The 21,511-nt window shown below is 40.6% G+C and overlaps 1 protein-coding gene across 5 annotated transcripts in view; it reads left to right on the top strand.

Moving 5' to 3' along the window:
* Nucleotides 1-11,317: 11,317 nt before the first annotated feature.
* LOC123454689 (zinc finger protein 383-like) overlaps nt 11,318-21,511 on the top strand; it is a 57,506-nt gene continuing 47,312 nt past the window's right edge. For 4 of the 5 annotated variants that reach the window (XM_045133513.1, XM_045133511.1, XM_045133512.1 and 1 more), the window contains exons 1-2: nt 11,318-11,482; nt 13,371-13,559. In XM_045133513.1, coding sequence (XP_044989448.1) covers nt 11,415-11,482; nt 13,371-13,559 — 257 coding nt within the window. In that variant the 5' untranslated portion in view covers nt 11,318-11,414. The remainder of the gene's footprint in view (nt 11,483-13,370; nt 13,560-21,511) is intronic. The other variant, XM_045133514.1, reaches the window with a different exon arrangement.

Genomic DNA, 21,511 nt, shown 5'->3' with positions numbered 1-21,511 from the left:
TGCTCTTGGATGTCATTTGATTGGACTATGAAGTGGAATAGGTGACTCACTGAAAATCCATTGTGCATATGGGCTCAAACTATGCTGCAGACGTGGATCCACCACAGTGTTGTCTCTGCAAGAATGTCTTCTCCCCACCCAGAAGGGTGGGCCAGCACCACCGTGGAGAGAACCACGTTGACAATCACAGTGTGAGAGAGCACAGGACTTCTGTGATTGTAGGAACCGCCCCTTTTGTGTTATTAGCGGAAGCTATGTGAGCTAGTTTCACTCATGGTGAAAAAATTAATTATCATTGTGGAAATACTGCAAGATTCTATTGCTTCTTGGCATATGTGCATGTGCCCAGATCAATAAAGTAGAAAGGGGAGAAAAAAAACATCTCCCAATTAAAAAAGGCCAGGCTCAGATGGATTCAGTGGTGAATTTTACCAGACCTTCATGGAAGAGCTAAAACCAATCCTTCTTAAACAATTCCATAAAATAGAAAAAGAAGGAATCCTACCAAAATCCTTCTATGTAGCCAGCATCACCCTGATACAAAAACCAGGCAAAGATAGAACAAAAAAAGAAAATTACAGACCAATCTCCCTCATAAACATACATGCAAAATTTCTCAACAAAATATTGGCAAATAGAATACAAGAATATATCAGAAGGATCATTCATCCTCACCAAGTAGGCTTTATCCCAGAGATGCAGGGATGGTTCAACATACACAAATTGATAAATGTAATACAGTATATAAATGGACTGAAGGACAGATATCACATGATCATCTCATTAGATGCAGGAAAGCATTTAACAAAATCCAACATCCCTTCATGATAAAAGTCCTCCAGAGAATGGGAATAGAAGGAACATATCTCAACATAATAAAGGCTATGTATGACAAGCCTAAAGCCAACATAATACTGAATGGAGAAAAACTTGAAGCTTTTTCACTAAAATCGGGAAGAAGACAAGAGTGTCCGTTGTCCCAACCTTTTTTTTTAAATCTTTTCTGTGTTTGTTTTATTTTTTTAATTTTTATTAGCATTTTCCATGATTGTAAAAAAAAATCCCATGGTAATTCCCTCCCTCCCCACCCCCCACACTTTCCCCTTTGAAATTCCATTCTCCATCATACTACCTCCCCATCACAATCATTGTACTTACATATATACAATATCAACCTATTAAGTACCCTCCTCCCTTCCTTTCTCTTCCCTTTATGTCTCCTTTTTAACTTACTGGCCTCTGCTACTAAGTATTTTCATTCTCATGCAGAAGCCCAATCATCTGTAGCTAGTATCCACATATGAGAGAGAACATGTGGTGCTTGGCTTTCTGGGCCTGGGTTACCTCACTTAGTATAATCCTTTCCAGGTCCATCATTTTTCTGCAAATTTCATAACTTCATTTTTCTTTACCGCTGAGTAGAACTCCATTGTATAAATGTGCCACATCTTCATTATCCACTCATCAGTTGAGGGACATCTAGGCTGGTTCCATTTCCCAGATATTATAAATTGAGCAGCAATAAACATGGTTGAGCATGTATTTCTAAGGAAATGAGATGAGTCCTTTGGATATATGCCTAGGAGTGCTATAGCTGGGTCATATGGTAGATCAATCTTTAGCTGTTTTAGGAACCTCCACACTGATTTCCACAAAGGCTGGATCAGATTGCATTCCCACCAGCAGTGTAGAAAGGTTCCTCTTTTTCCACATCCCCACCAACATTTATGATCATTTGTTTTCATGATGGTGGCCAATCTGACAGGAGTGAGATGGTATCTCAATGTAGTTTTAATCTGCATTTCCCTGATGCCTAGTGACGTGGAACATGTTTTTAGATGCTTATATGCCATTTGTATTTCTTCCTTTGAGAATGCTCTATTTAGCTCCATAGCCCATTTTTGATTGGCTTGTTTGATTCCTTATTATTTAACTTTTTGAGTTCTTTGTATATCCTAGATATTAATCCTCTATCAGATATATATCTGGCGAAGATTTTTTCCCATTCTGTAGGTTGCCTCTTTGCTTTTTTCACTGTGTCCTTTGTAGAGCAAAACCTTTGTAATTTCATGAGGTCCCAATGATTAATCTGTGGTTTTATTGCCTGAGCAATTGGGGTTGTATTCAGAAAGTCTTTGCCAAGACCAACATGGTTTTTTTTGGTTTTTTGAGGTAGGGTCTCACAGTAGTCCAGGCTGGCCAGGAATTCACTCTGTCATCTCCGGGTGGCCTTGAACTCACAGCGATCCTCCTACCTCTGCCTCCCAAGTGCTGGGATTAAATGTGTGTGCCACCATGCCCAGCTCCACTGTCCCAACTTTTATTTAATATAGTACTGGAAGTCTTAACCATAGCAATAAGGCAAGAGACACACATAAAAGGGCTACAAATTGAAAAGGAAGAGATAAAGTTATCATTATTCACAGATAACATGATTCTATATGTAAAGGACCCTAAATACTCTACTAGCAAACTGTTAGAGCTAATACACACCTATGTCCGTGTAGCAGGATACAAAATAAACACACAGAAATCAGTAGCCCTCCCATATACTAACAACAAATACACAGAGGATGAAATCAGAGAATCACTCCTATTCACAATTGCATCAAAAAAATAAAGTACCTTGGAATAAACCTAACCAAGGAAGTAAAGGATCACTACAATGAAACTTTAAAACACTCAAGACAGAAATTGCAGATGACACTAGGAAATTGAAAGACATCCATTGTTCTTGGATTGGAAGAATCAATATTGTGAAAATGGCAATCTTACTGAAAACAATCTACACATTTAATGCAACCCCCATTAAAATTCCAATTACATTCTTCACAGAAATAGAGAAAAAAACAATCCAAAACTTCATTTGGAAGTACTAAAAAGCCTCGAATAGCTAAAACAATTTTGACCAACAAAAATGAGGCTGGTGGTATCATCATACCTGATTTTAACCTATACTACAGAGCCATAGTAACAAAATAGCATGGTACTGGCACAAAAACAGACATGTAGATCAGTGGAACAGAAAAGAGGACCCAGATGTAAGTTCAGGTAGCTACAGTCACCTGATCTTCGACAAAAATACTCATTGGAGAAAAGACAGCCTCTTCAGCAAATGGTGCTGGGAAAACTGGATATGTATCCGTAGTAGAAGGATGAAAATAGATCCTACCCTCTCTCCATGCACGAGAATTGAGTCCAAATGGATCAAAGAACTTAATATCAGACCTAAAACTCTGAAACTGATACAGGAAAAATAGGAACAAAAATTAGCCTTAGTTACTCCCAACAAAAGCATTTCCAAATGTGTTATAGGTATTGATAAAGAATATCCCCAAAATTGGGCTGGAGAGATGGCTTAGTGGTTAAGCACTTACCTGTGAAGCCTAAGGACCCCAGTTTGAGGCTCGATTCCTCAGGACCCACGTTAGCCAGATGCACAAGGGGGCGCAAGCATCTGCAGTTTGTTTGCAGTGGCTGGAGGCCCTGGCGCACCCATTCTCCCTCTCTCTCTCTCTCTCTCTCTTTCTCTCTCTCTCTCTCTCTCTATCTGCCTCTTTCTCTCTCTGTCTGTTGCTCTCAAATAAATAAATAAAAATAAAAACAAAAAAATTAAAACAAAGAATATCCCCAAAATGGTTACCATGTTTTGCCTTGTATTCTTAAAAATGTATGAAGTTAATTAATAGGAGCTGCCTTAAATAAATATATAAAATCTGAAGGTATATATACTGGTTTTATAAAGCAAGTCTGGTTATCAGGTAGAGATATTTTGATAATCTAAATACTAAGGAAGTCTTTTTCTCTACAAATTTCCATTAATAAGTTGGTTAACTCTTTGAAGCCAGTCTACTTGCTGCTTTGCCAGTAGGTAATAAGATTAATCAATTTGGTATAGTTTTTCTTTATAGCCTATAAGCAAGATGGTTAATTGTGGGTTGAAATGAATGATTAAAGGAACTTGGAAGGTATATTTCAATGTTGGACATACAATTCTTATTAAAAATGCTTTTTGAGTGGAACTTAGATCAGAATGTTAAAGTATGTGGATAAAGATGTGTGTATGTAGAAAAAATATCAGAGATCTAAAAAGACCATATTTTGCCTAAAATTAATTTCCTTTTAGAAGGAACAGAAAGCTAATTCTCAGGCTAAAATATTTTGGGATAGTTTGTTTAAGCCTTATCAAATTTACATCATAGGTAAAACATAAAATTGTTTTATGTTAATAGAAATTTCTATGGCACATAAAATCAGTGGCTATCAAGATTAAGCTAAAATCATTGGTTGTCAAATGGTGTTTTTTTCTTTCAAAACAGGTTTGTTGATGGTTGTATTAGAGTTTAGCTAGGTATTTTGGCTCAAAAGGGGCCAGATTCTGCTTTATTGTATATAAAGTAACTGTTTCATTTTTTGCATCTTAAGTCCAGTGCTTATAACAAAATTAACTCTTAAGACATATTCCCTACTTTAGGGTACAGCCTCATGCTCAAACAATGGTCCTCATCTGAGAAAAAATATTTCAAGCCCTGCTTCTGATTCCAATTTTGTCTGGGTTAACTGAAGTAATCAAAGATGTTTGGAAACACAGTTCCTAAGACTTTATACTGTCTTGTACTTTTATGACAATTTCTAGGTTAAATTAATTGGTACTGTTTTCAAGACTGGTAACTGGTTCTGCCTGCATTTATAACTGTTAGATATTTAAAGTGTAAGATTTGCCTACTTCCTATGCCTCAGATATGACTTATTTTGCCACAGTACAACAAAATTTTAAAAGGTTAGACAAAGTGATTAAATTTTTTTTTGTTTTTATTTATTTGAAAGTGACAGAGAGAGAAAGAGGCAGAGAGAGAGAGAGAGAGAGAGAGAGAGAGAGAGAGAGAGAGAGAGAGAGAGAAAGAGAGAGAGAGAGAGGGAGAAAGAATGGGCACACCAGGGCCTCCAGCCACTACAAACAAACCCCAGGTGTGTGTGCCCTCTTATGCATCTAGCTAATGTGGGTCCTGGAGAATCAAGCCTCGAATAGAGGTCTTTAGGCTTCACAGGCAAGTGCTTAACTGCTAAGCCATCTCTCAGCCCAACAAAATGATTTTAAGATACTCTTGTGCCATTCTTTAAATCTATTTCAGTAATCAAATGTACTGTATATGTACATACATCCAGGCTGGTGTAACTTGCTTTCTAAGTGTGTTAATCACCTATGTAGAAGCCAAAGCCAATTGGAATCATTGGAGCAAAAAGGGCCAATATTTGGCCTCCAGTGGCCAGGTTATGAGGCCACTGGAGATTATGGGGCACTTCTACACTGGCTCCCTGGTAAGTCACCTGTCTTCCTGAGCAGGGAGGATACAGAGACCCAAACAAAATTGGTGTACAGTCTGAAACAGGAATGTCACATTTGAGGAGCAATCAGTTCTTCTGACTTCCCAAAGAAGATAAAACTACTTGGCCAGCACAGCCCTGACTCATCCTAACAGACAGAAAATACAAGTAAGCTACAGGGCTACACCTGGGTCCCTAAAGACTCTTTAGAGAGTAATTAGTGACCTCCAAAGTTAATCCTTAATTAAACTTTGGCTATCTGCATGGTCTTAAACACTCAGAGATAAATGTATAGCCAAAGATTAAAAATACCTTAACTAGAAACAGGTGTGGTAGCACACGCCTTTAATCCCAACACTTGAGAGGCAGAGGTAGGAGGATCACAGTGAGTTTGAGGCCACCCTGAGACTACAGAGTGAATTCCAGGCCAGCCTGAGCTACAGTGAGACCCTACCTCGGGAAAAAAAACAAACAAACAAAAAAAACCAAAAAACCTTAACTATATGAATGGCCTATTAAGTAATACAACAAGAGCTTTCCAAGAAGGGAAACAAACAAGACCTTAAGACACCTTTTCCCCATAGTTTTAATTCTATAATAAAGAAAAATAACTATAAATGTCAAAAGGGTATTTTCAAATCTAAAAATATATAAGTAAGTTCTGAGACCAAAAATATATATATTTGTACAGTCTTTAGTAGCACCCAGTGACTCTATTATCGAAGTTAAATGTTGTATATATGTTTCTGATAACTTTACTAACATCTCTCATCTGTTTTACAAGCCACATAGAAAAAGATTCAGGCCATGTCGAATACTGTGCCAATTGATAAACAGTTCTGGAAGAAAATCTCAGAATACTCATGCTCAGATGGTCCTGAGACAATCCAAGTCTGTTTACCTGGGTTCCCTCAACCACAAGAAGAACCAGTTTGCTGTGTGCTCACTTTTCATTAACTCCTTACTTTTTTTTTTTTTTTTTCTTTTTGGTTTTTTGAGGTAGGGTTTCATTCTAGTCCAGACTGACCTGGAATTCACTATGTAGTCTCAGGGTGGCCTTGACCTCATGGTGATCCCCTACCTCTGCCTCCCAAGTGCTGGGATTAAAGGTGTGCACCACCACACTGGGTCTTACTTTTACTCTTTCTCCCTAATGTTCTTTTCCAAGACTATCTTTCTGCACTCCAGGATCCATTAGAACAGTTTCCCTCTCTGGAAGAGACTCTCTAACTGCCACAACTTCATATCCCAGTCAGCAGTAAAGAGTAAACAATCCTACGTCTTCATCCTTTGTCCCCTAACAGCAGTTAGAGTGTCTTCTCATGAAAGGGAGAAATAAAGGGGGTAGAGTTAGGGTAACTGGACTCCTGAAGGTAAAAAGGACAGAAAAGTTTTTCTTATCTCTTGACCAGTTCAAAGAACTGTTTTTTCATGTGTATGCCACAAATCTGGCTCTGCAAAGGACAGGCCACCTGCTCTTTGTTGCCAGTCAAGATATGTCTCTCTGCCTATCCAGATATAAGCTGACCAGAGCTGAATATCTGCTCAATATTTCCATAAACAGGGCCAGTTGTGTCAAGACACCCACTCTCCTTTGGTGCAAAAAGAGTAACCACCCCATACATAAATATTTCCTTTCCCACCTTTTGTTCCCCAGTCTTGATTGTTTCACAGGTAGTATCTCTACAAAAATAAAGGGGAGCCTACAAACTCCACCTGTGCCAACAGAGAGAGATTTTCATCCCTATGCTAGTGGGCCTCGGTGTGATGCTGTCTCTAGGTGCCTCTGGTGACCAACAGCCTGGAATCTCTCCAGAGACACTTGAGCTCTCTTGTGGGTGTGGTACTTCAAAACTGTTTGGCCTTAGACCTCATTACTGCTGAACATGGGGGGATATATATGATCTTGAGACAAGAATGTTTTTTTTGTTAGTGAATCAAATGTTGTTAAACAAAATGTTAAAACTAGCCGGGCGTGGTGGCGCATGCCTTTAATCCCAGCACTCTGGAGGCAGAGATAGGAGGATTGCTGTGAGTTTGAGGCCACCCTGAGGCTCCATAGTGAATTCCAGGTCAGCCTGGGCTAGAGTGAGACCCTACCTCGAAAAACCAAAAAGAAAAAAATGTTAAAACTCAAACAAGGAGCTGCTTGACTGCTACAAGCCTGAGGACCCCACCACCTGGTTCTCTAAACCTTTAGTTACTTGGCTTCTCCCACTCCAATGGCTTTGAGAGTAAAGGAAACAAAATAAAAGAGGATTAGACTTACTTTTTATAAAACAAGGAGGCCTATGTATGGCTTTAGATAAAATAATAATTTGTTTCAGTCTATATTTAGCTGGTCTCCATGACAAACTTCCTTTATATATTGCTGGTCCCTAGACCTTACCATAGGAACCTGCATTATTAATAGTTTTAGTAAATATATAAAAAATAGAATTAGTTCTGCTAATCTTATGGTATTATGGACACAATCCGCCCCCCTATCTCAAAATGAACAAACCCTAGATGTTATCTCTCATGAGTCAAAGATTTAACTCAGTGCCATGTCAGAGGGGGAAATGTAAAGGGAGCAAAATGTTATATTTCTCTACATTTACTTATATCTAGCCTCGAAAAATATACAAGTCTGGAGGCTCTGCTAATGGCAGGTAAACGCGAGACTCTGTTGGAACAAATAGCTTTTCCTGAGGCCTGCATTGTAGGGCAAACTCCTTAAGATAAGCGGGACTCCTGGTCACAGGCCTACTTCACACCCCCCAGGTGGCGATTCCTATAACTGACCTATAGATCTGTTTACAAGTTCCTTTTTTATTACTCTAGTCTCAGGGTGGCCTTGAACTCATGGCAATCCTCCTACCTCTGCCTCCTGAGTGCTGGGATTAAAGGCGTGCACCACCACACTCAGCTTCCTTTTCTTTCTTTGTTACCCAATAAAACTTTGCCTCACATTCCATGAATCGGTGGTCTTACTTGTGCGACATCAGACCCCATAACAGTTTCCATGTTCTGTCTCTGTCTGCCTCTACTTTCTCTGGGATACATGCAAGTCTGTCCCACCCTACCCCCAGCCTGACTGGGTGAGGGGGGTTGGAGGGGAGCAGAATACTGTTGGCCTGAGTAATTTTCTGCTTTCCTTTGCTTCATACTTTGGGGTGACTTCTCACCTTAATTACATATATGGTTTTCCTCTAACCTCTGAATCTACCACAAATATATTTCCTTTTAACTCTAGATCTATCGTGTGGTTGATTTTTCTAAATTCTGGGCCTGCTACCTGTGTAATTTCTCTGAACTCCAGGGTAGCCGTTGGTGTACCTGTCTTTAGTATTCCCGTCTCATCTGATCTTCTTGGTCTCTGCTTTGATATTTTCTCTCTGCTATTCTTCCTTAAGCCACCACCATTTGTCCCCTTAGCTCCCTTCCATGGGGACGTTTCGGGCCATTGCTGGTGTCTCTTCTAAACCTCCCTACATGAACATCCACTTTCTATCTTCTGCCTGTTTGTGGCTGTACCCCTCCCATTTTTTCTTAGAGGAATCTCATGCATTTAACACATGAGCACAAATTTCTTACTTTCGACGTGCTTATGACTCTGTTCTAGCCTTCTTCTAATTTCCCGTCAATCTCCCCCTCCACAATTTGTGATTTCTCCCTAAATAAAAGGACAGGACCTGAAATTGGAGTTCATAACTTTGTAGGACTCCACCTGAACCACTTAATCATGCATCAATAATAATTAATGCACAAAAGCACTGGACATTTTTGTCAAAATACTGGTGACACCAAAAGCAAAAGCCAGGACTGGAGAGATGACTTAGCAGTTAAGATCTTTCCCTACAAAGCCAAAGGACCCAGGTTCAAATCTCCAGGACCCACATAAGTCAGGAGCACCAGGGTATGTATGCACCTGGAGTTTGTTTGCAGTGGCTGGAGGCCCTTGCTCACCCATTCTCTCTCCCCCTCTTTCTCTGTCAAATAAATAAATAAAAATATTTTTTTTTAAAGCAAAAGCAAGATTTCTTTCTGCTTTATCTTGCCCTTTCCCTGGTATTTATAGGAGAAGGAGGCTGTTAGCTTGAAACAGCCAAGTAATGATCAAATATCCTATTTTTCAAATTGTCACTGGATTTTTGCACTTGGCAAGATTCTAAAGTTTGGATCTCTTCTCCATTTGGTCTGCAACCATTGAAAGCTGTCACATTTTATTATTGTTGTTGTTATTATTATTATTACTGATTTTTTCTGATTTTCTAAGCAGGGACTCACTCTGTAGTTCCATGCTGATCTTGAATTTGCAGCAATCCTTCCACCTCAGCCTCCCTAGTGCTGAGATTAAAGAACTGGGCTACTATGCCCAGCTTCTGTCACATAGTTTTTGCTTGTCATTTCATTGGTTTCCCCCCAGCCCCCCGGGTATATTCTTGCTGTACTTGAGGCTGACCTGGAATTCACTACCTAGTTTCAGAATGTTTATTTTTTACCTACTGATGGAATGCAAATGATTACAAACTCAGTAGCAGAGGCCAGTAAGCTAGAAAAGAGATATAAAGAGAAGAGAAAGGAAGAGGTGGTGGGGATATTTAATGGGATGGTATTGTATATATGTAAGTAGAAAAATAGATTAATGGGAGTGAAATGGCCAAAGTGAGGTCAGGGGAAGAGATTGAGTAAAGGAAGGGTGGAGGGAGGGCTAATCAAAATCTAAGAGGATATAAATAAATAATGAATCATATGGAAACCTACTTTTTTGGACAATGGAGCTACAGGAGCTGTAGATTGTTGCTAGAAAAATTTTCAGTGCCAGGGATGGGATAAATTCCAGTGAGTTGTTGACCAGGGAGGTCCCTGATGCCCCCAAAACGTAATAGGCCATTGCCGAGGCCCTTGGTTTCCCACCAGGAATAAATGGTAGAACCCTATTGCTGCAGACTCCACATACTTGGGCTGCAAGGCCACTGAGAAATCCTGCTGGAACTGAGCTGATAACCTCCTCCATGTAGACCAGCTGACAGAAAGCTGGAAGAAGCCATTCTGCATGCAGTTCAATGGGAGAGAGAGAAATCACCAGTGAAGATACTCAACAGTGGATGCTACAAGTCTTAAATTTTGCCAGCCAGGCCAAATAAGCCAACTGGTGCAATAGTGGCACATCTGTCATGGTGGAAACCAACTGCGCTCTAATTGGACTAGAGGCCTGCTCCATGGGAGGGAATACATCCCTGATACTGAAAACTTAAAACAGGGGTAGTCATGAGCCCTAGGGGTGTAATGTGTGCTGCTGTCTGGATAAATGTATATACTACGTTTATCCAACTGCCCAGTAAGCACTTCTCTTAATGTTCATACCCATATATTAATGCTACTCATACTTTTGGCAGAGAATATTCTCTTTTCAGATGGCAGTGACCTTGGGATTACTCAGAAGGCATCATGATGCTCAGTACTGCAATATCTCTATCACTCCTTCCAAGGCTCAGGGTCTATTTCAGAAGAGGTGGCATAAAGAATGTAAGAGCCAAAGGAAGGGTAGGACTCCTTACAATGTGCTCCCCCCAGGACACAAAATGGCCTGGATATCCATGACCTTACAGTGCCTGACACTACCTACACAACACCATCATAATAGGAAGTAAAAGATCATGACATCAAAATAAAAGAGACTGAGATGGGGAGAATGGAGTTTCAAAGGGGAAAGTGGGGGGAGGGAGGGTGTTACCATGGGACTTTTTTATGTAATCATGGAAGTTGTTAAGAAAAATTTTTTAACTAAAAGAAATTATATATATATATATAAAAAATTGGACACAGGAAGACTGGAATGTAACCAGATAGATTGTATTTCCGGGCTCCTTTACCCTTAAACAAGATGGTGGGCGCAGTTGGCACATGCGCACCAGCGACTTACTGGCGGCCTGCTCCGCGCGTTTGGCTGTGCTCCCCACAGGAATCCGTAGTTTGCAAGCGGCGGCGGCGGCGGCGGAACCGGAAGCGGCTGCATTTTGGAGCTCACCCCGTTGGTTCCGGGCGCCTCTCTTGTTGTAGCCTGTGCAGATGGGTTTGTGGGTTTTGTGCTGGGGGAGCGGGCCATGGGGGAAGCGGAGCAGATTCACTACGTCTGCAGCTGTGACCTGGACGTCAACGTGCAGCTGAAGATGTAAGAGGAGCCGGGCACCGGGCGGGGTGGCGGGGCGGCGGGCCGTGACCGCAGAGCAGACGCACGGCCAGCGGGCGGCCCGGCGCTTCCTCCTGAGGAGTCGCTGCGGTCTCCTTGTTCACTCTGAATTTGGCATCCTCGTTTATAAAGTGAAAATGTGGTAAAAAAAAAAAATTGAGAAAGCGAATATACATTCCTGGAATGGTTTCTGTTGTAATCTTGATGATCTAGAAATACTTCTTCCTTCTTAGTAGTGCCTTGGCATCTCTTATGATTTGTATTCTAGTTTTCAATTTTAGGAAATAGTTAAATAGTATATGTGTGTTATATAATATGAAAAACAATCACAAAAATAATATCCAGGTGAAAGTAAGGTTTCCTTCCTTTAAGCTGTGACTCAGTCATATGTGTGTATGTATGAGTGTGTGTGTGGACATATATATGTATGTTTGTATGTTTATGATTATGCTTATGTTATTGGGGGTGGGGAGACAGTATATGGGCACACCAGAGCCTCCTGCCACTGCAAACGAACTCCAGGCACCTGTACCACTTTGTGCATTTGGCTTTACATAGGTCTTGGGGAATCAAACTCAACCCATCAGGCTTTGTAACCCAAGACTGTATTACATATCTTGCTTTACATATCTAGGGCTTTTTGACTACTACATTAAAGAATGGGTGAATAAGTAGTTATTGTGAAATGAATAACATGAAACTGGACTGGAAAGTGTGACTTTCAGAAAGTAGATCAAGTGTATGACCATACCACCCTTAACTCACCTTATCTCATCTGATCTCAGAAGCTAAGCAGGGTTGGGCCTGTTTAGTACTTGGATGGGGAAAAGTAGATCAGAGTGAGTGGCAGGATTTAAAATTAAGAAGTCCAAAGAAGTGAAATATGTTGCTAACAGAGAAAGAATAATCTTAGAAATGTTAGGATTTTAAGAGGACTTTTTGTATAAGAGTGACTTTTATGTGTAGGAAAATGTTCTTTAGACAGTATACGGTTACTTTGACAGACATAAAGATTTCTTAGTGGTTTTTTTTTTAACTTTTTATTTATTATTGACAACTTCCATATTTATAGACAGTAAACCATGAGAATTTCCCTTGACCTTCCACTTCACAGCTCCACTCTCCATCATATGCCCTCCTTCTCTTAATCAGTCTCTTCTTTTAATGTCATCATCTTTTACTCCCATTATACTGGTCATATGTAGGTAGTGCCAGGCACTGCAAGGTCATGGATATCCAGGTCATTTTGTGTTTGGAAGAGCACATTTTTAAGGAGTCCTATCCTTCCTTTGGCTCTTAACATTCTTCCTGCCACCTCCTCCACAATGGTCCCTGAGCCTTGGAAGGTGTGATAGAGATGTTCCAGTGCTGAACACTCCTCTGTCACTTGTCACCACTATGGTGCCATTTGAGTCACCCCAGAAGTCACAGCCATCTGAAAAGAAAGCTTCTCTAAACAAAAGTGAAATTAGCGTTAATTTATAGGTATGAACATTAAGAGAAGTGCTTACCTGGCAGTCTGGTGAGCATAATAGATGCATCTAGCCAGACACCAGCTGGGATTATACCCTAGGTCTCATGACTTCTCCGGTCATAGGTTTTTCAGTATTAGGCATGTATTTCCTCCCATGGATTGGGCTTCCAGTCCAATTAGAGAGTGGTTGTTTTCTCCCATAACAGACATGCTACTATTGCACACATTGGCTCATTTGGCCTGGGTGGCCCAACTTAAGGTTTGCAGTGTTGACTGTTGTTTATCTCCACTGATGACTTCTCTGTCTCCCATAGAGGTGCATGTCTTAGTGTTTTTAAAATTCGTGTATATATGTTTTAAAACTGTGTGTCTATAGCATTGTTCCTTGTGTTTCAGAGGAAGTTTGAAAGGGAAGAGAGAACAGAAGAGCTACAAAGCTGTCATAGAAGACCCAGTGCTGAAGTTTTCAGGGTTGGTCCAAGAGACATGCTCCGACCTCTATGTTACATGTCAGGTTTTTGCAGAAGGGAACCCTCTGGCGTTGCCAGTGAGAACATCCTACAAGGCCTTTAGTACCAGGTGGAAGTAAGTACATTCCAGACTGTGCTTCAATGCTTTTATTGATGGTGCAGGTAGGGGCAGTGTGGTAGGGATTACAGAAGAGTTCCTTCTTCGTAGACCTGTGGGCATGGATTTGATAGCTCAGAGAAGGGTCATATTTCAACCTGTTACTCCTGTGCCTTACTCAACTACTGTCCACTTTACTCTTTGAGACAGGGTCTATGACCAAACTTAGAACTCACTGATTTGGCTAGACTAGCTAGCTAGTGAGACTCAAGGTTTCCCTATCTCACCTTTCCAGCACTGGCATTTCAGGTATGCAATACAGTAGGTGGCATTTCACATGGTGGCTTGGGATCTGAACTCAGGTTCCCATGATTGATGCCAAGCACTTGACCACCTGAGCCATCTTCCCAGCCCCCGAGTTCTCTAGTTTTCCACCAGTCTATAGAGTTAATAATCTGAGATATCAAACCCTTTGTCAAAACTTTATAACTAAGTAGATCTATTGTAATATCATCAGTGTGATTTCTAGTGTCTGCTATTTTCCAAATGAAACTTTACCTTTAGGTGATGGTGTGTTTGTGGATTTGTATGTGTATTCGATCATTGCTAGGATATGGAGTAATACATGAACTTGTGGTTTTCCAAAGCAGTGTTTTGGACTCTTAATTGAGCCCCTTGGCAGACTTTATGGCAGCACTTCTCATCTTCAGTGACTTTTGTTTTTGTCTTTTGAATATTTGTTAAAAGAGGGAGATAGAGAGCCTATGATATACTAGGGTTTTTTGCTACTGCAAATGGACTCCACACATGTGTACCATTTGTGCAACTGGCTTTCCATGTGTACTACAGGATCAAACCCAGGCTATCAGGCTTTGTAAGAAAGTACCATTAACCACTGAGCCACCTGTCCAGCTATTGATGACTTTTTGTTTGTTTTTTAATTTTTTTTATTGACACTTTCCATGATTGTAAACAATATCCCATGGTAATTCCTTCCCTTCCTCCCCATAGAAACTCCACTCTCTATCATATCCTCTGCCCCTCTCAGTCAGACTCTCTCCTATTTTGATATCATGTTCTTTTCCTCCTGTTATGATGGTCTTGTGTAGGTAGTGTCAGGCACTGTGAGGTCATGGATATCCAGGCCATTTTGTGTCTGGAGGAGCATGGTATAAGGAGTCCTACCTTTCCTTTGGCTCTTACATTCTTCCTGCCACCTCTTTCACAATGGACCCTGAGCCTTAGAAGGTGTAATAGACATATTTCAATGTTGAGCACTCCTCTGTCACTTCTTCTCAATGCTATGGTGCCTTCTGAGTCATCCCAAGGTCACTGCCATCTGAAAAGAGAAGGTTCTCTAACCAAAAGTGTGAGTAGCACTAATATATGGTTATGAACAATAAGAGAAGTGCTTACTGGGCAGTTTGGTAAGCATCGTATATACATTTATCCAGACAGCAGCAGACGTTACACCCCTAGGGCTCATGACTACCACTATTGTAAGTTCTCAGTATTAGTTCCCTCCCATGGAGCGGACCTCCAGTCAAATTAGAGGGTGGTTTGTCTCCCCCAAAACAGAGGGACCACTATTGCACCTGTTAGCTCATTTGGCCTGGCTGGCCAAACATAAGGCTTGCAGTGTCCACTGTTGATTAACTTCACTGGTGACATCTCTCTCCCACTGAACTGCATGCAGAATGGCTTTTTCCAGCTTTCAGTCAGCTGGTCCTCATGGAGTTGGTTTTCAGCTCAGCTCCAGCAGGATTTGTCAGTGACCTTGCAGCCCAAGTATGTGGAGTCTTCAATAATAGGATCTTACCATCTATTACTGATAGGAAACCAAGGGCCTCAGCAATGTCCTGTAATGTTTTGGGGGCATCAGGGCCCTCAGTGGCCAACAACTCACTGGAAGGTATCCCATCCCTGGCACTGAAAATTTTCTACTAACAATCTATGGCTCCTTTGTGTTCCATTTTCCAAAAAAGCAGCTTTCCATATGATTTATTTATATCCTCTTAGATTTTGATTAGCCCTCCCTCCACCTTTCCTTTACTCAATCTCTTCCCCTGACCTCACTTAGGCCTTTTCACCCCCCATTAATGTGTTCTTCTACTTACAAATATACAATACCATCCAATTAAGTCCCCACCTCCCTCCCTTTCTATTCCCTTTATAGCTCCTTTATAGTTTACTGGCCTCTGCTACTGACTTTTATTCCTACTCACACAAAAGTCCAATCTTTTTATCTGAGATCCACATATGAGAGAGAAAATGTGACGTTTAACTTTCTGAGCCTGAATCACCTCACTTAATATAATCCTTTCCAGATGTAACCATTTTCCTGCAAATTTCATAACTTCCTTTTTCTTTACTGTTGAGTGGAATTCAATTATGTAAATGGGCCACATCTTCATTATTTACTTATCAGTTGAGGGACATCTAGGCTTGTTCCATTTCCTAGCTATTGTGAATACAGCGGCAATAAACATGGTTGAGCAAGTACCTCTAAGGTAGTGAGATTAATCCTTATGATATATGCCTAGGAGTGGTATATGTGGGTCATATGGTAGATCTGTTTTTAGCTGTCCCAGGAACCTGCACACTGATTTCCACAATGGGTAGACTAGATTGCATTCCCACCAGCAGTGTAGAATGGTTCCTCTTTTTCTGCATTCACACCAGTATTTAGGGTAATTTGTTTTCATGATGGTAGTCAGTCTGACAGTAGTGAGATGGAACCTCAACATAGTTTTATTCTGCATTTCCCTGATGACTAGGGATGTAGAACTTTTTTAGATTATATGCCATCTGTATTTCTTCTTTTGAGAACTATTTAGTTCCATAGCCCATTTTTTGATTGGGTTGTTTGATTTCTTATTATTTAATTTTTTGAGTTTTTTGTATATCCTAGATATTAAACCTCTATCAGATGTATAGCTGGCAACAATTTTCTTCCATTCTGTAGGTTGTCTCTTTGCTCTATTCATAGTGTCCTTTGCCATAAAAAGTTTCTAATTTCATGAGGTCCCAGTGGTTAATCTGTGGTTTTATTTCCTGAGCAACTAGGTTATGTTCAGAAAGTCTTTGCCAAGACCAATATGTTGAAGGGTTTCCCTACTTTTTCCTCTAGCAATTTAAGAGTTTCAGGTCTGATAATAAGCTCTTTGATCCATTTGGGCTTAATTCTTGTGCATGGAGAGAGATAAGGGTCTATTTTCCTCCTTCTATAGATACATATCCAGTTTTCCCAGCACCATTTGCTGAAGAGGCTATCTTTTCTCCAATGAGTATTTTTGTCAAATATCAGATAGCTGTAGCTACCCAGACTTACATCTGGGTCCTCTATTCTGTTCCATTGTTCTACATATCTTTTTTGTGGCAGTATCATGCTGTTTTTGTCACTATGGGTCTGTACTATAGGTTAAAATCAGGTATGGTGGTACTATCAGCCTTATTTTTGTTGCTCAAAATTTTTTTTATATATTTTCAGTTTTTTGCGCTTCCAAATGAATTTTTGTATTGTTTTTTTCTATTTCTGTGAAGAATGCAATAGGAATTCTGATGGGAATTGCATTAAATGCATAGATTATTTTCTGTAAGATTGCCATTTTCACAATATTGATTCTTCTGATCCAAGAAGGGATGTCTTTCCATTTCCTAGTGTCTTCTGTAATTCCTCACTTGACTGCTTTAAAGTTTTCATTTTACAGATCCTTCACTTCCTTGGTTAGGTTTATTCCACGGTGTGAATGGGAATGATTCTCTGATTTTATCCTCTGTGTGTTTGTTGTTAGCATATATGGAGGCTACTGATTTCTGTGTGTTTATTTTGTATCCTGCTACATGGCTATAGGTGTTTATCAGCTCTAACAGTTTGCTGGTAGAGTCTTTAGGGTCCTTTATGCATAGAATCATGTGCCACATTATAGCACAGAATGAGAAATAAGCAACTTGAATGTCTGGTGTACTCACTGGCCACACTCCACTCAGTCAAATACTACACATTGTTAATTGGATCCATCTGTCATCTGTCTGTCATCTATCTACTGGTTTTTTGAGGTAGAGTTTCACTGTAGCTCAGGTTGACCTGGAATTCACTATGTATTTTCAGGATGGCCTCAAAATCAGGGTGATTCTTCTACCTCTGTTTCTCAAGTGCTGGGATTAAAGGTGTGTGACACCATGCCTGGCCTTGGAGTTATATATTTGAAGTACAAGTTACATACTTTAATATACAGTTGATGGAATCCTTCAATACCCCTCATTCATGCTGGGGCCAAACTAGGAGTGCAATTTTAACATGCTGCAAGGTAAACAGGCAGAAGCAACAAGCAATAAAACCGAGAAAAGGGCCAGGGTCCAAATGTCTGCATGAAAATCCATATTTAGCCAGGCATGGTAGCATACGCCTTTAAACCCCTCACTTCGAAGGCAGATGTAGGAGGATTGCCATGGGTTTGAGGCCACCTTGAGACTACATAGTTAATTCCAAGTCAATCTGGGCTAGAGTGAGACTCTACCTTTAAAGAAATTTTTAAAAATTAAAAATAAAATCCATATTTAAATAAAATCTGTCATGAGTCTTTGTCTACCAAATGATATGAATCTGAGGTGTGCAACCCATGCAGGCCCTGCTGTAGCTGATGTGATGAAAGTAGGTTGTAACTGTACTAACCATGTATAGTGAAAGACACTATTATCCATGAGGATAGCTAGTGTTTGTGGTGCCATTGCATCAGGTTTCAGGGAACTGCAGGTACTCTCATTTATTTACTTTATAGTGAGTTGTTGGGTTTTGTTTTGTTTTGTTTTTGTTTGTTTTTGTTTTTGTTTTTCATAGTAGGGTTTCACTCTAGCTCAGGCTGACCTGGAATTCACTATGTAGTCTTAGAGTGGCCTTGAACTCACGGCAGTCCTCTTACTTCTGCCTCTTGAGTGCTGGGATTAAAGGCATGCGCCACCACGCCCGGCTATTGTAAATTTTTTTGACAACTTCTATACTCACAGACAATAAACTATGATATTTCCCACACCTACCCCATTTTCCGCTTCACAACATATTCTCCATCATATTCCCTGCCTCTCTCCATTTGTCTCTCTTTTATTTTGGTGTCATCTTTTTTTTTTTTTTTTTCACCTATTATAAGAGTCTTGTGAAGGTATTGCTAGGCCCTGTGAGGTCATGGATATTGAGGCCAATTTCTGACTGGGCAGTTACATTCATTGTATGGAGGGGTGCCCTTCCTTTGGCTCTAACATTCTTTCCTACACCTCTTCCACAATGGACCCTGAGCCTTGGAGGTTGTGATAGAGATGTTTCAGTACTAAGCACATTTCCATCACTTATCAGCACTATGTTGCCTTTTGGGTCATCCCAGTCTTCACTGCCATCTGAAAAGAGAAGCTTCTCTAACCAAAGTGAGAGTAGCATTAATATATGAATATGAGTATTAAGTGTAGTATTTCAGGGCAGTTTGGTGAGAATAATATATGCATTTAGCCAGACAAGATAAGGCTTCATACCCCTAAGGCACATGACCTCCCCTGCCGTAGGCTTTTGATTAGGTTTTCAGTACCAGGCATGCATTCCCTCCCATATGCCAGGCCTCCAGCCCAATTAGAGAGCAATTGGTTTCTCCCAGAGCAGACATGCCACTATTGCACTCGTTTGGTCATTTGGCCTGTCTGGCCAATCTTGTGGCTTACAGTTTCACTGTTTTCACTGCTAATGACTTCTCTCTTCCACAGGGCTACAGACAGTGCAGCTTTTCCCAGCTTATAGTTGGCTGGTCTACAGGAGGTTTTCAGCTCAGCACCAGCTTGATTGCTAAGTGATTTTGCTGTCTATGCATATGAAGTCTTCAGCAATAGGGTCTTACCATCTGTTACTTGTGGGAAACCAAGGGCCTTGTCAAAAGCCAGTAATGTTTTGGAGGTAGCAGGGACCTCCCTAGTCAATTACTCGTGGGTAGGTAACCTGTCCCTGGCCCTGAAAATTTTCTAGTAGCAGTCTACTGCTTATGGATGTGCTGTTATTCATAGAATTAGGCTTTCAGGTGTCTTATTCAAAATATCTTGAATTTTCTTTGTTTCTTTTTGGTTTTTCAAGGTAGGGTCTCACCCTAGCCCAGGCTGACCTGGAATTCACTATGGAGTCTTAGGGTGGCCTTGAACTCACGACAATCCTCCTACCTCTGTCTCCCAAGTGCTGGGATTAAAGGCATGCACCACCACACCCGGCTCAAAATATCTTGAATTTTAAATACCCTCCCCCACCCTTCTCTTACTCAATCTCTTCCCCTGGCTTCAAATAGGTCATTCCATTCCACATAATATGTTTATCTACTTACATATATGTAATACCATCCCATAAAGTCCTTCCTTCTCCTCCTTCCCTGGATTACTTAGGTTAGTATAATCCTTTCAAGATCCATCCATATCACAGAAAATTTCATACTATATACACAGCCAGACAGCAGCGGATGTTACACCACTAGGACTCATGACTACCCCTGTTGTAGGTTTTCAGTTTCAGGGATGTATTCCCTCCCATGGAGCGGGCCTCCAGTCCAGTTGGAGGGCAGTTGGTTTCCACCATGACAGACATGCCACTATTGCACCCATTGGCTTATTTGGCAGTGTCCACTGTTAAGTATCTTCACTGGTGATATCTCTCTCTCCCATAGAACTGCATACAGCATATCTTCTTCCAGCTTTCTGTCAGCTGGTCTACATGGAGGAGGTTATCAGCTCAGTTCCAGCCAGATTTCTCACTGGCCTTGCAGCCCAAGTGTGTGGAGTCTTCAATAATAGAGTCTTACCATGTATTCCTGGTGGGAAACCAAGGGCCTTGATAATGGCTTATAATGTTTGGGGCATCAGTGACCTCTCTGGCCAACAACTCACTGGAAGGTATCCCATCCCTGGCACTGAAATTTTTCTAGTAACAATCTATGGCTCCTGTGCATTCCAAAAAAGTAGGTTTCCATATGACTTATTTATATATAGCTCTTAGATTTTGATTAGCCCTTTCTCCTCCTTTCCTTACTTTTATGGACCTCCTAATTTCATTAAATTGGTTTCCTGTGTCTTCTTTGATTCCTTTGATTTCTTCTTTGATTCCTTTGATTTCCTCTTTATTTTCTTTTTTTAAAATTTTTTAATTTTTATTTCTTTATTTGACAGCAACAGAGAGAGGAAGAGGCAGATAGAGAGAGAGAGAATGGGCATGCCAGGCATCCAGCCTCTGCAAACAAACCCCAGACACATGCGACCCTTTGTGCATCTGGCTAACGTGGGTCCTAGAGAATTGAGCCTCGAACTGGGGTCCTTAGGCTTCGCAGGCAATCGCTTAACCGCTCGGCCATCTCTCCAGCCCTCCTCTTTAATTTCTTTGGACATATTTATAATCATTCTTTTGAAATCTTTCTTAGGCATTTCCTGTAAATCAGTCTCTCTGGAGGTCATTTCTGATGCATTAATACTTTTTGGTGGACTTATAGTCTTGATCTTTTGTGTTTCTTGTTATTATATACATATTTTTGTATCCTGGATTAATTTAATGCTTGGATTTTCATATTATCTGCAGTATTATTAGATTGATCAATCAATCTGATGTTATATATCTTCAGGGTAGGAGCTGAAGGTGCTAGGTGTTCTTAAGATTCTCAGAGTATCTACAGAAGTGACCCTGGGTGTTGGTTTTGCCTGCTATGAGAATATTCAAGTAGGGTGAGTGGAATAAAATACAGGCAGATTCTAAATTTACCTAAAAAATACACACTTTCAATGAAAAACAGCACATAGTATTTATGCAAGAGTAGGTATTGTGACCAGCAGGTCCTCTAACAAAGTTACTGTCCCTTAGAGTGTGTGTTGCCCCACACCCTTAATCCTGTCAACAAGGAGGTTAAGATTTCTGGTCTGTTGAGGGTTCCAAGTCAGTTTGTGACCAAGTGAGACCCTTCCCT

This window comes from Jaculus jaculus, chromosome 14, assembly GCF_020740685.1.
Source record: "Jaculus jaculus isolate mJacJac1 chromosome 14, mJacJac1.mat.Y.cur, whole genome shotgun sequence".
In the NCBI taxonomy this organism is placed as follows: domain Eukaryota; kingdom Metazoa; phylum Chordata; class Mammalia; order Rodentia; family Dipodidae; genus Jaculus; species Jaculus jaculus.
This window is presented reverse-complemented; position numbering and strand designations above follow the sequence as displayed.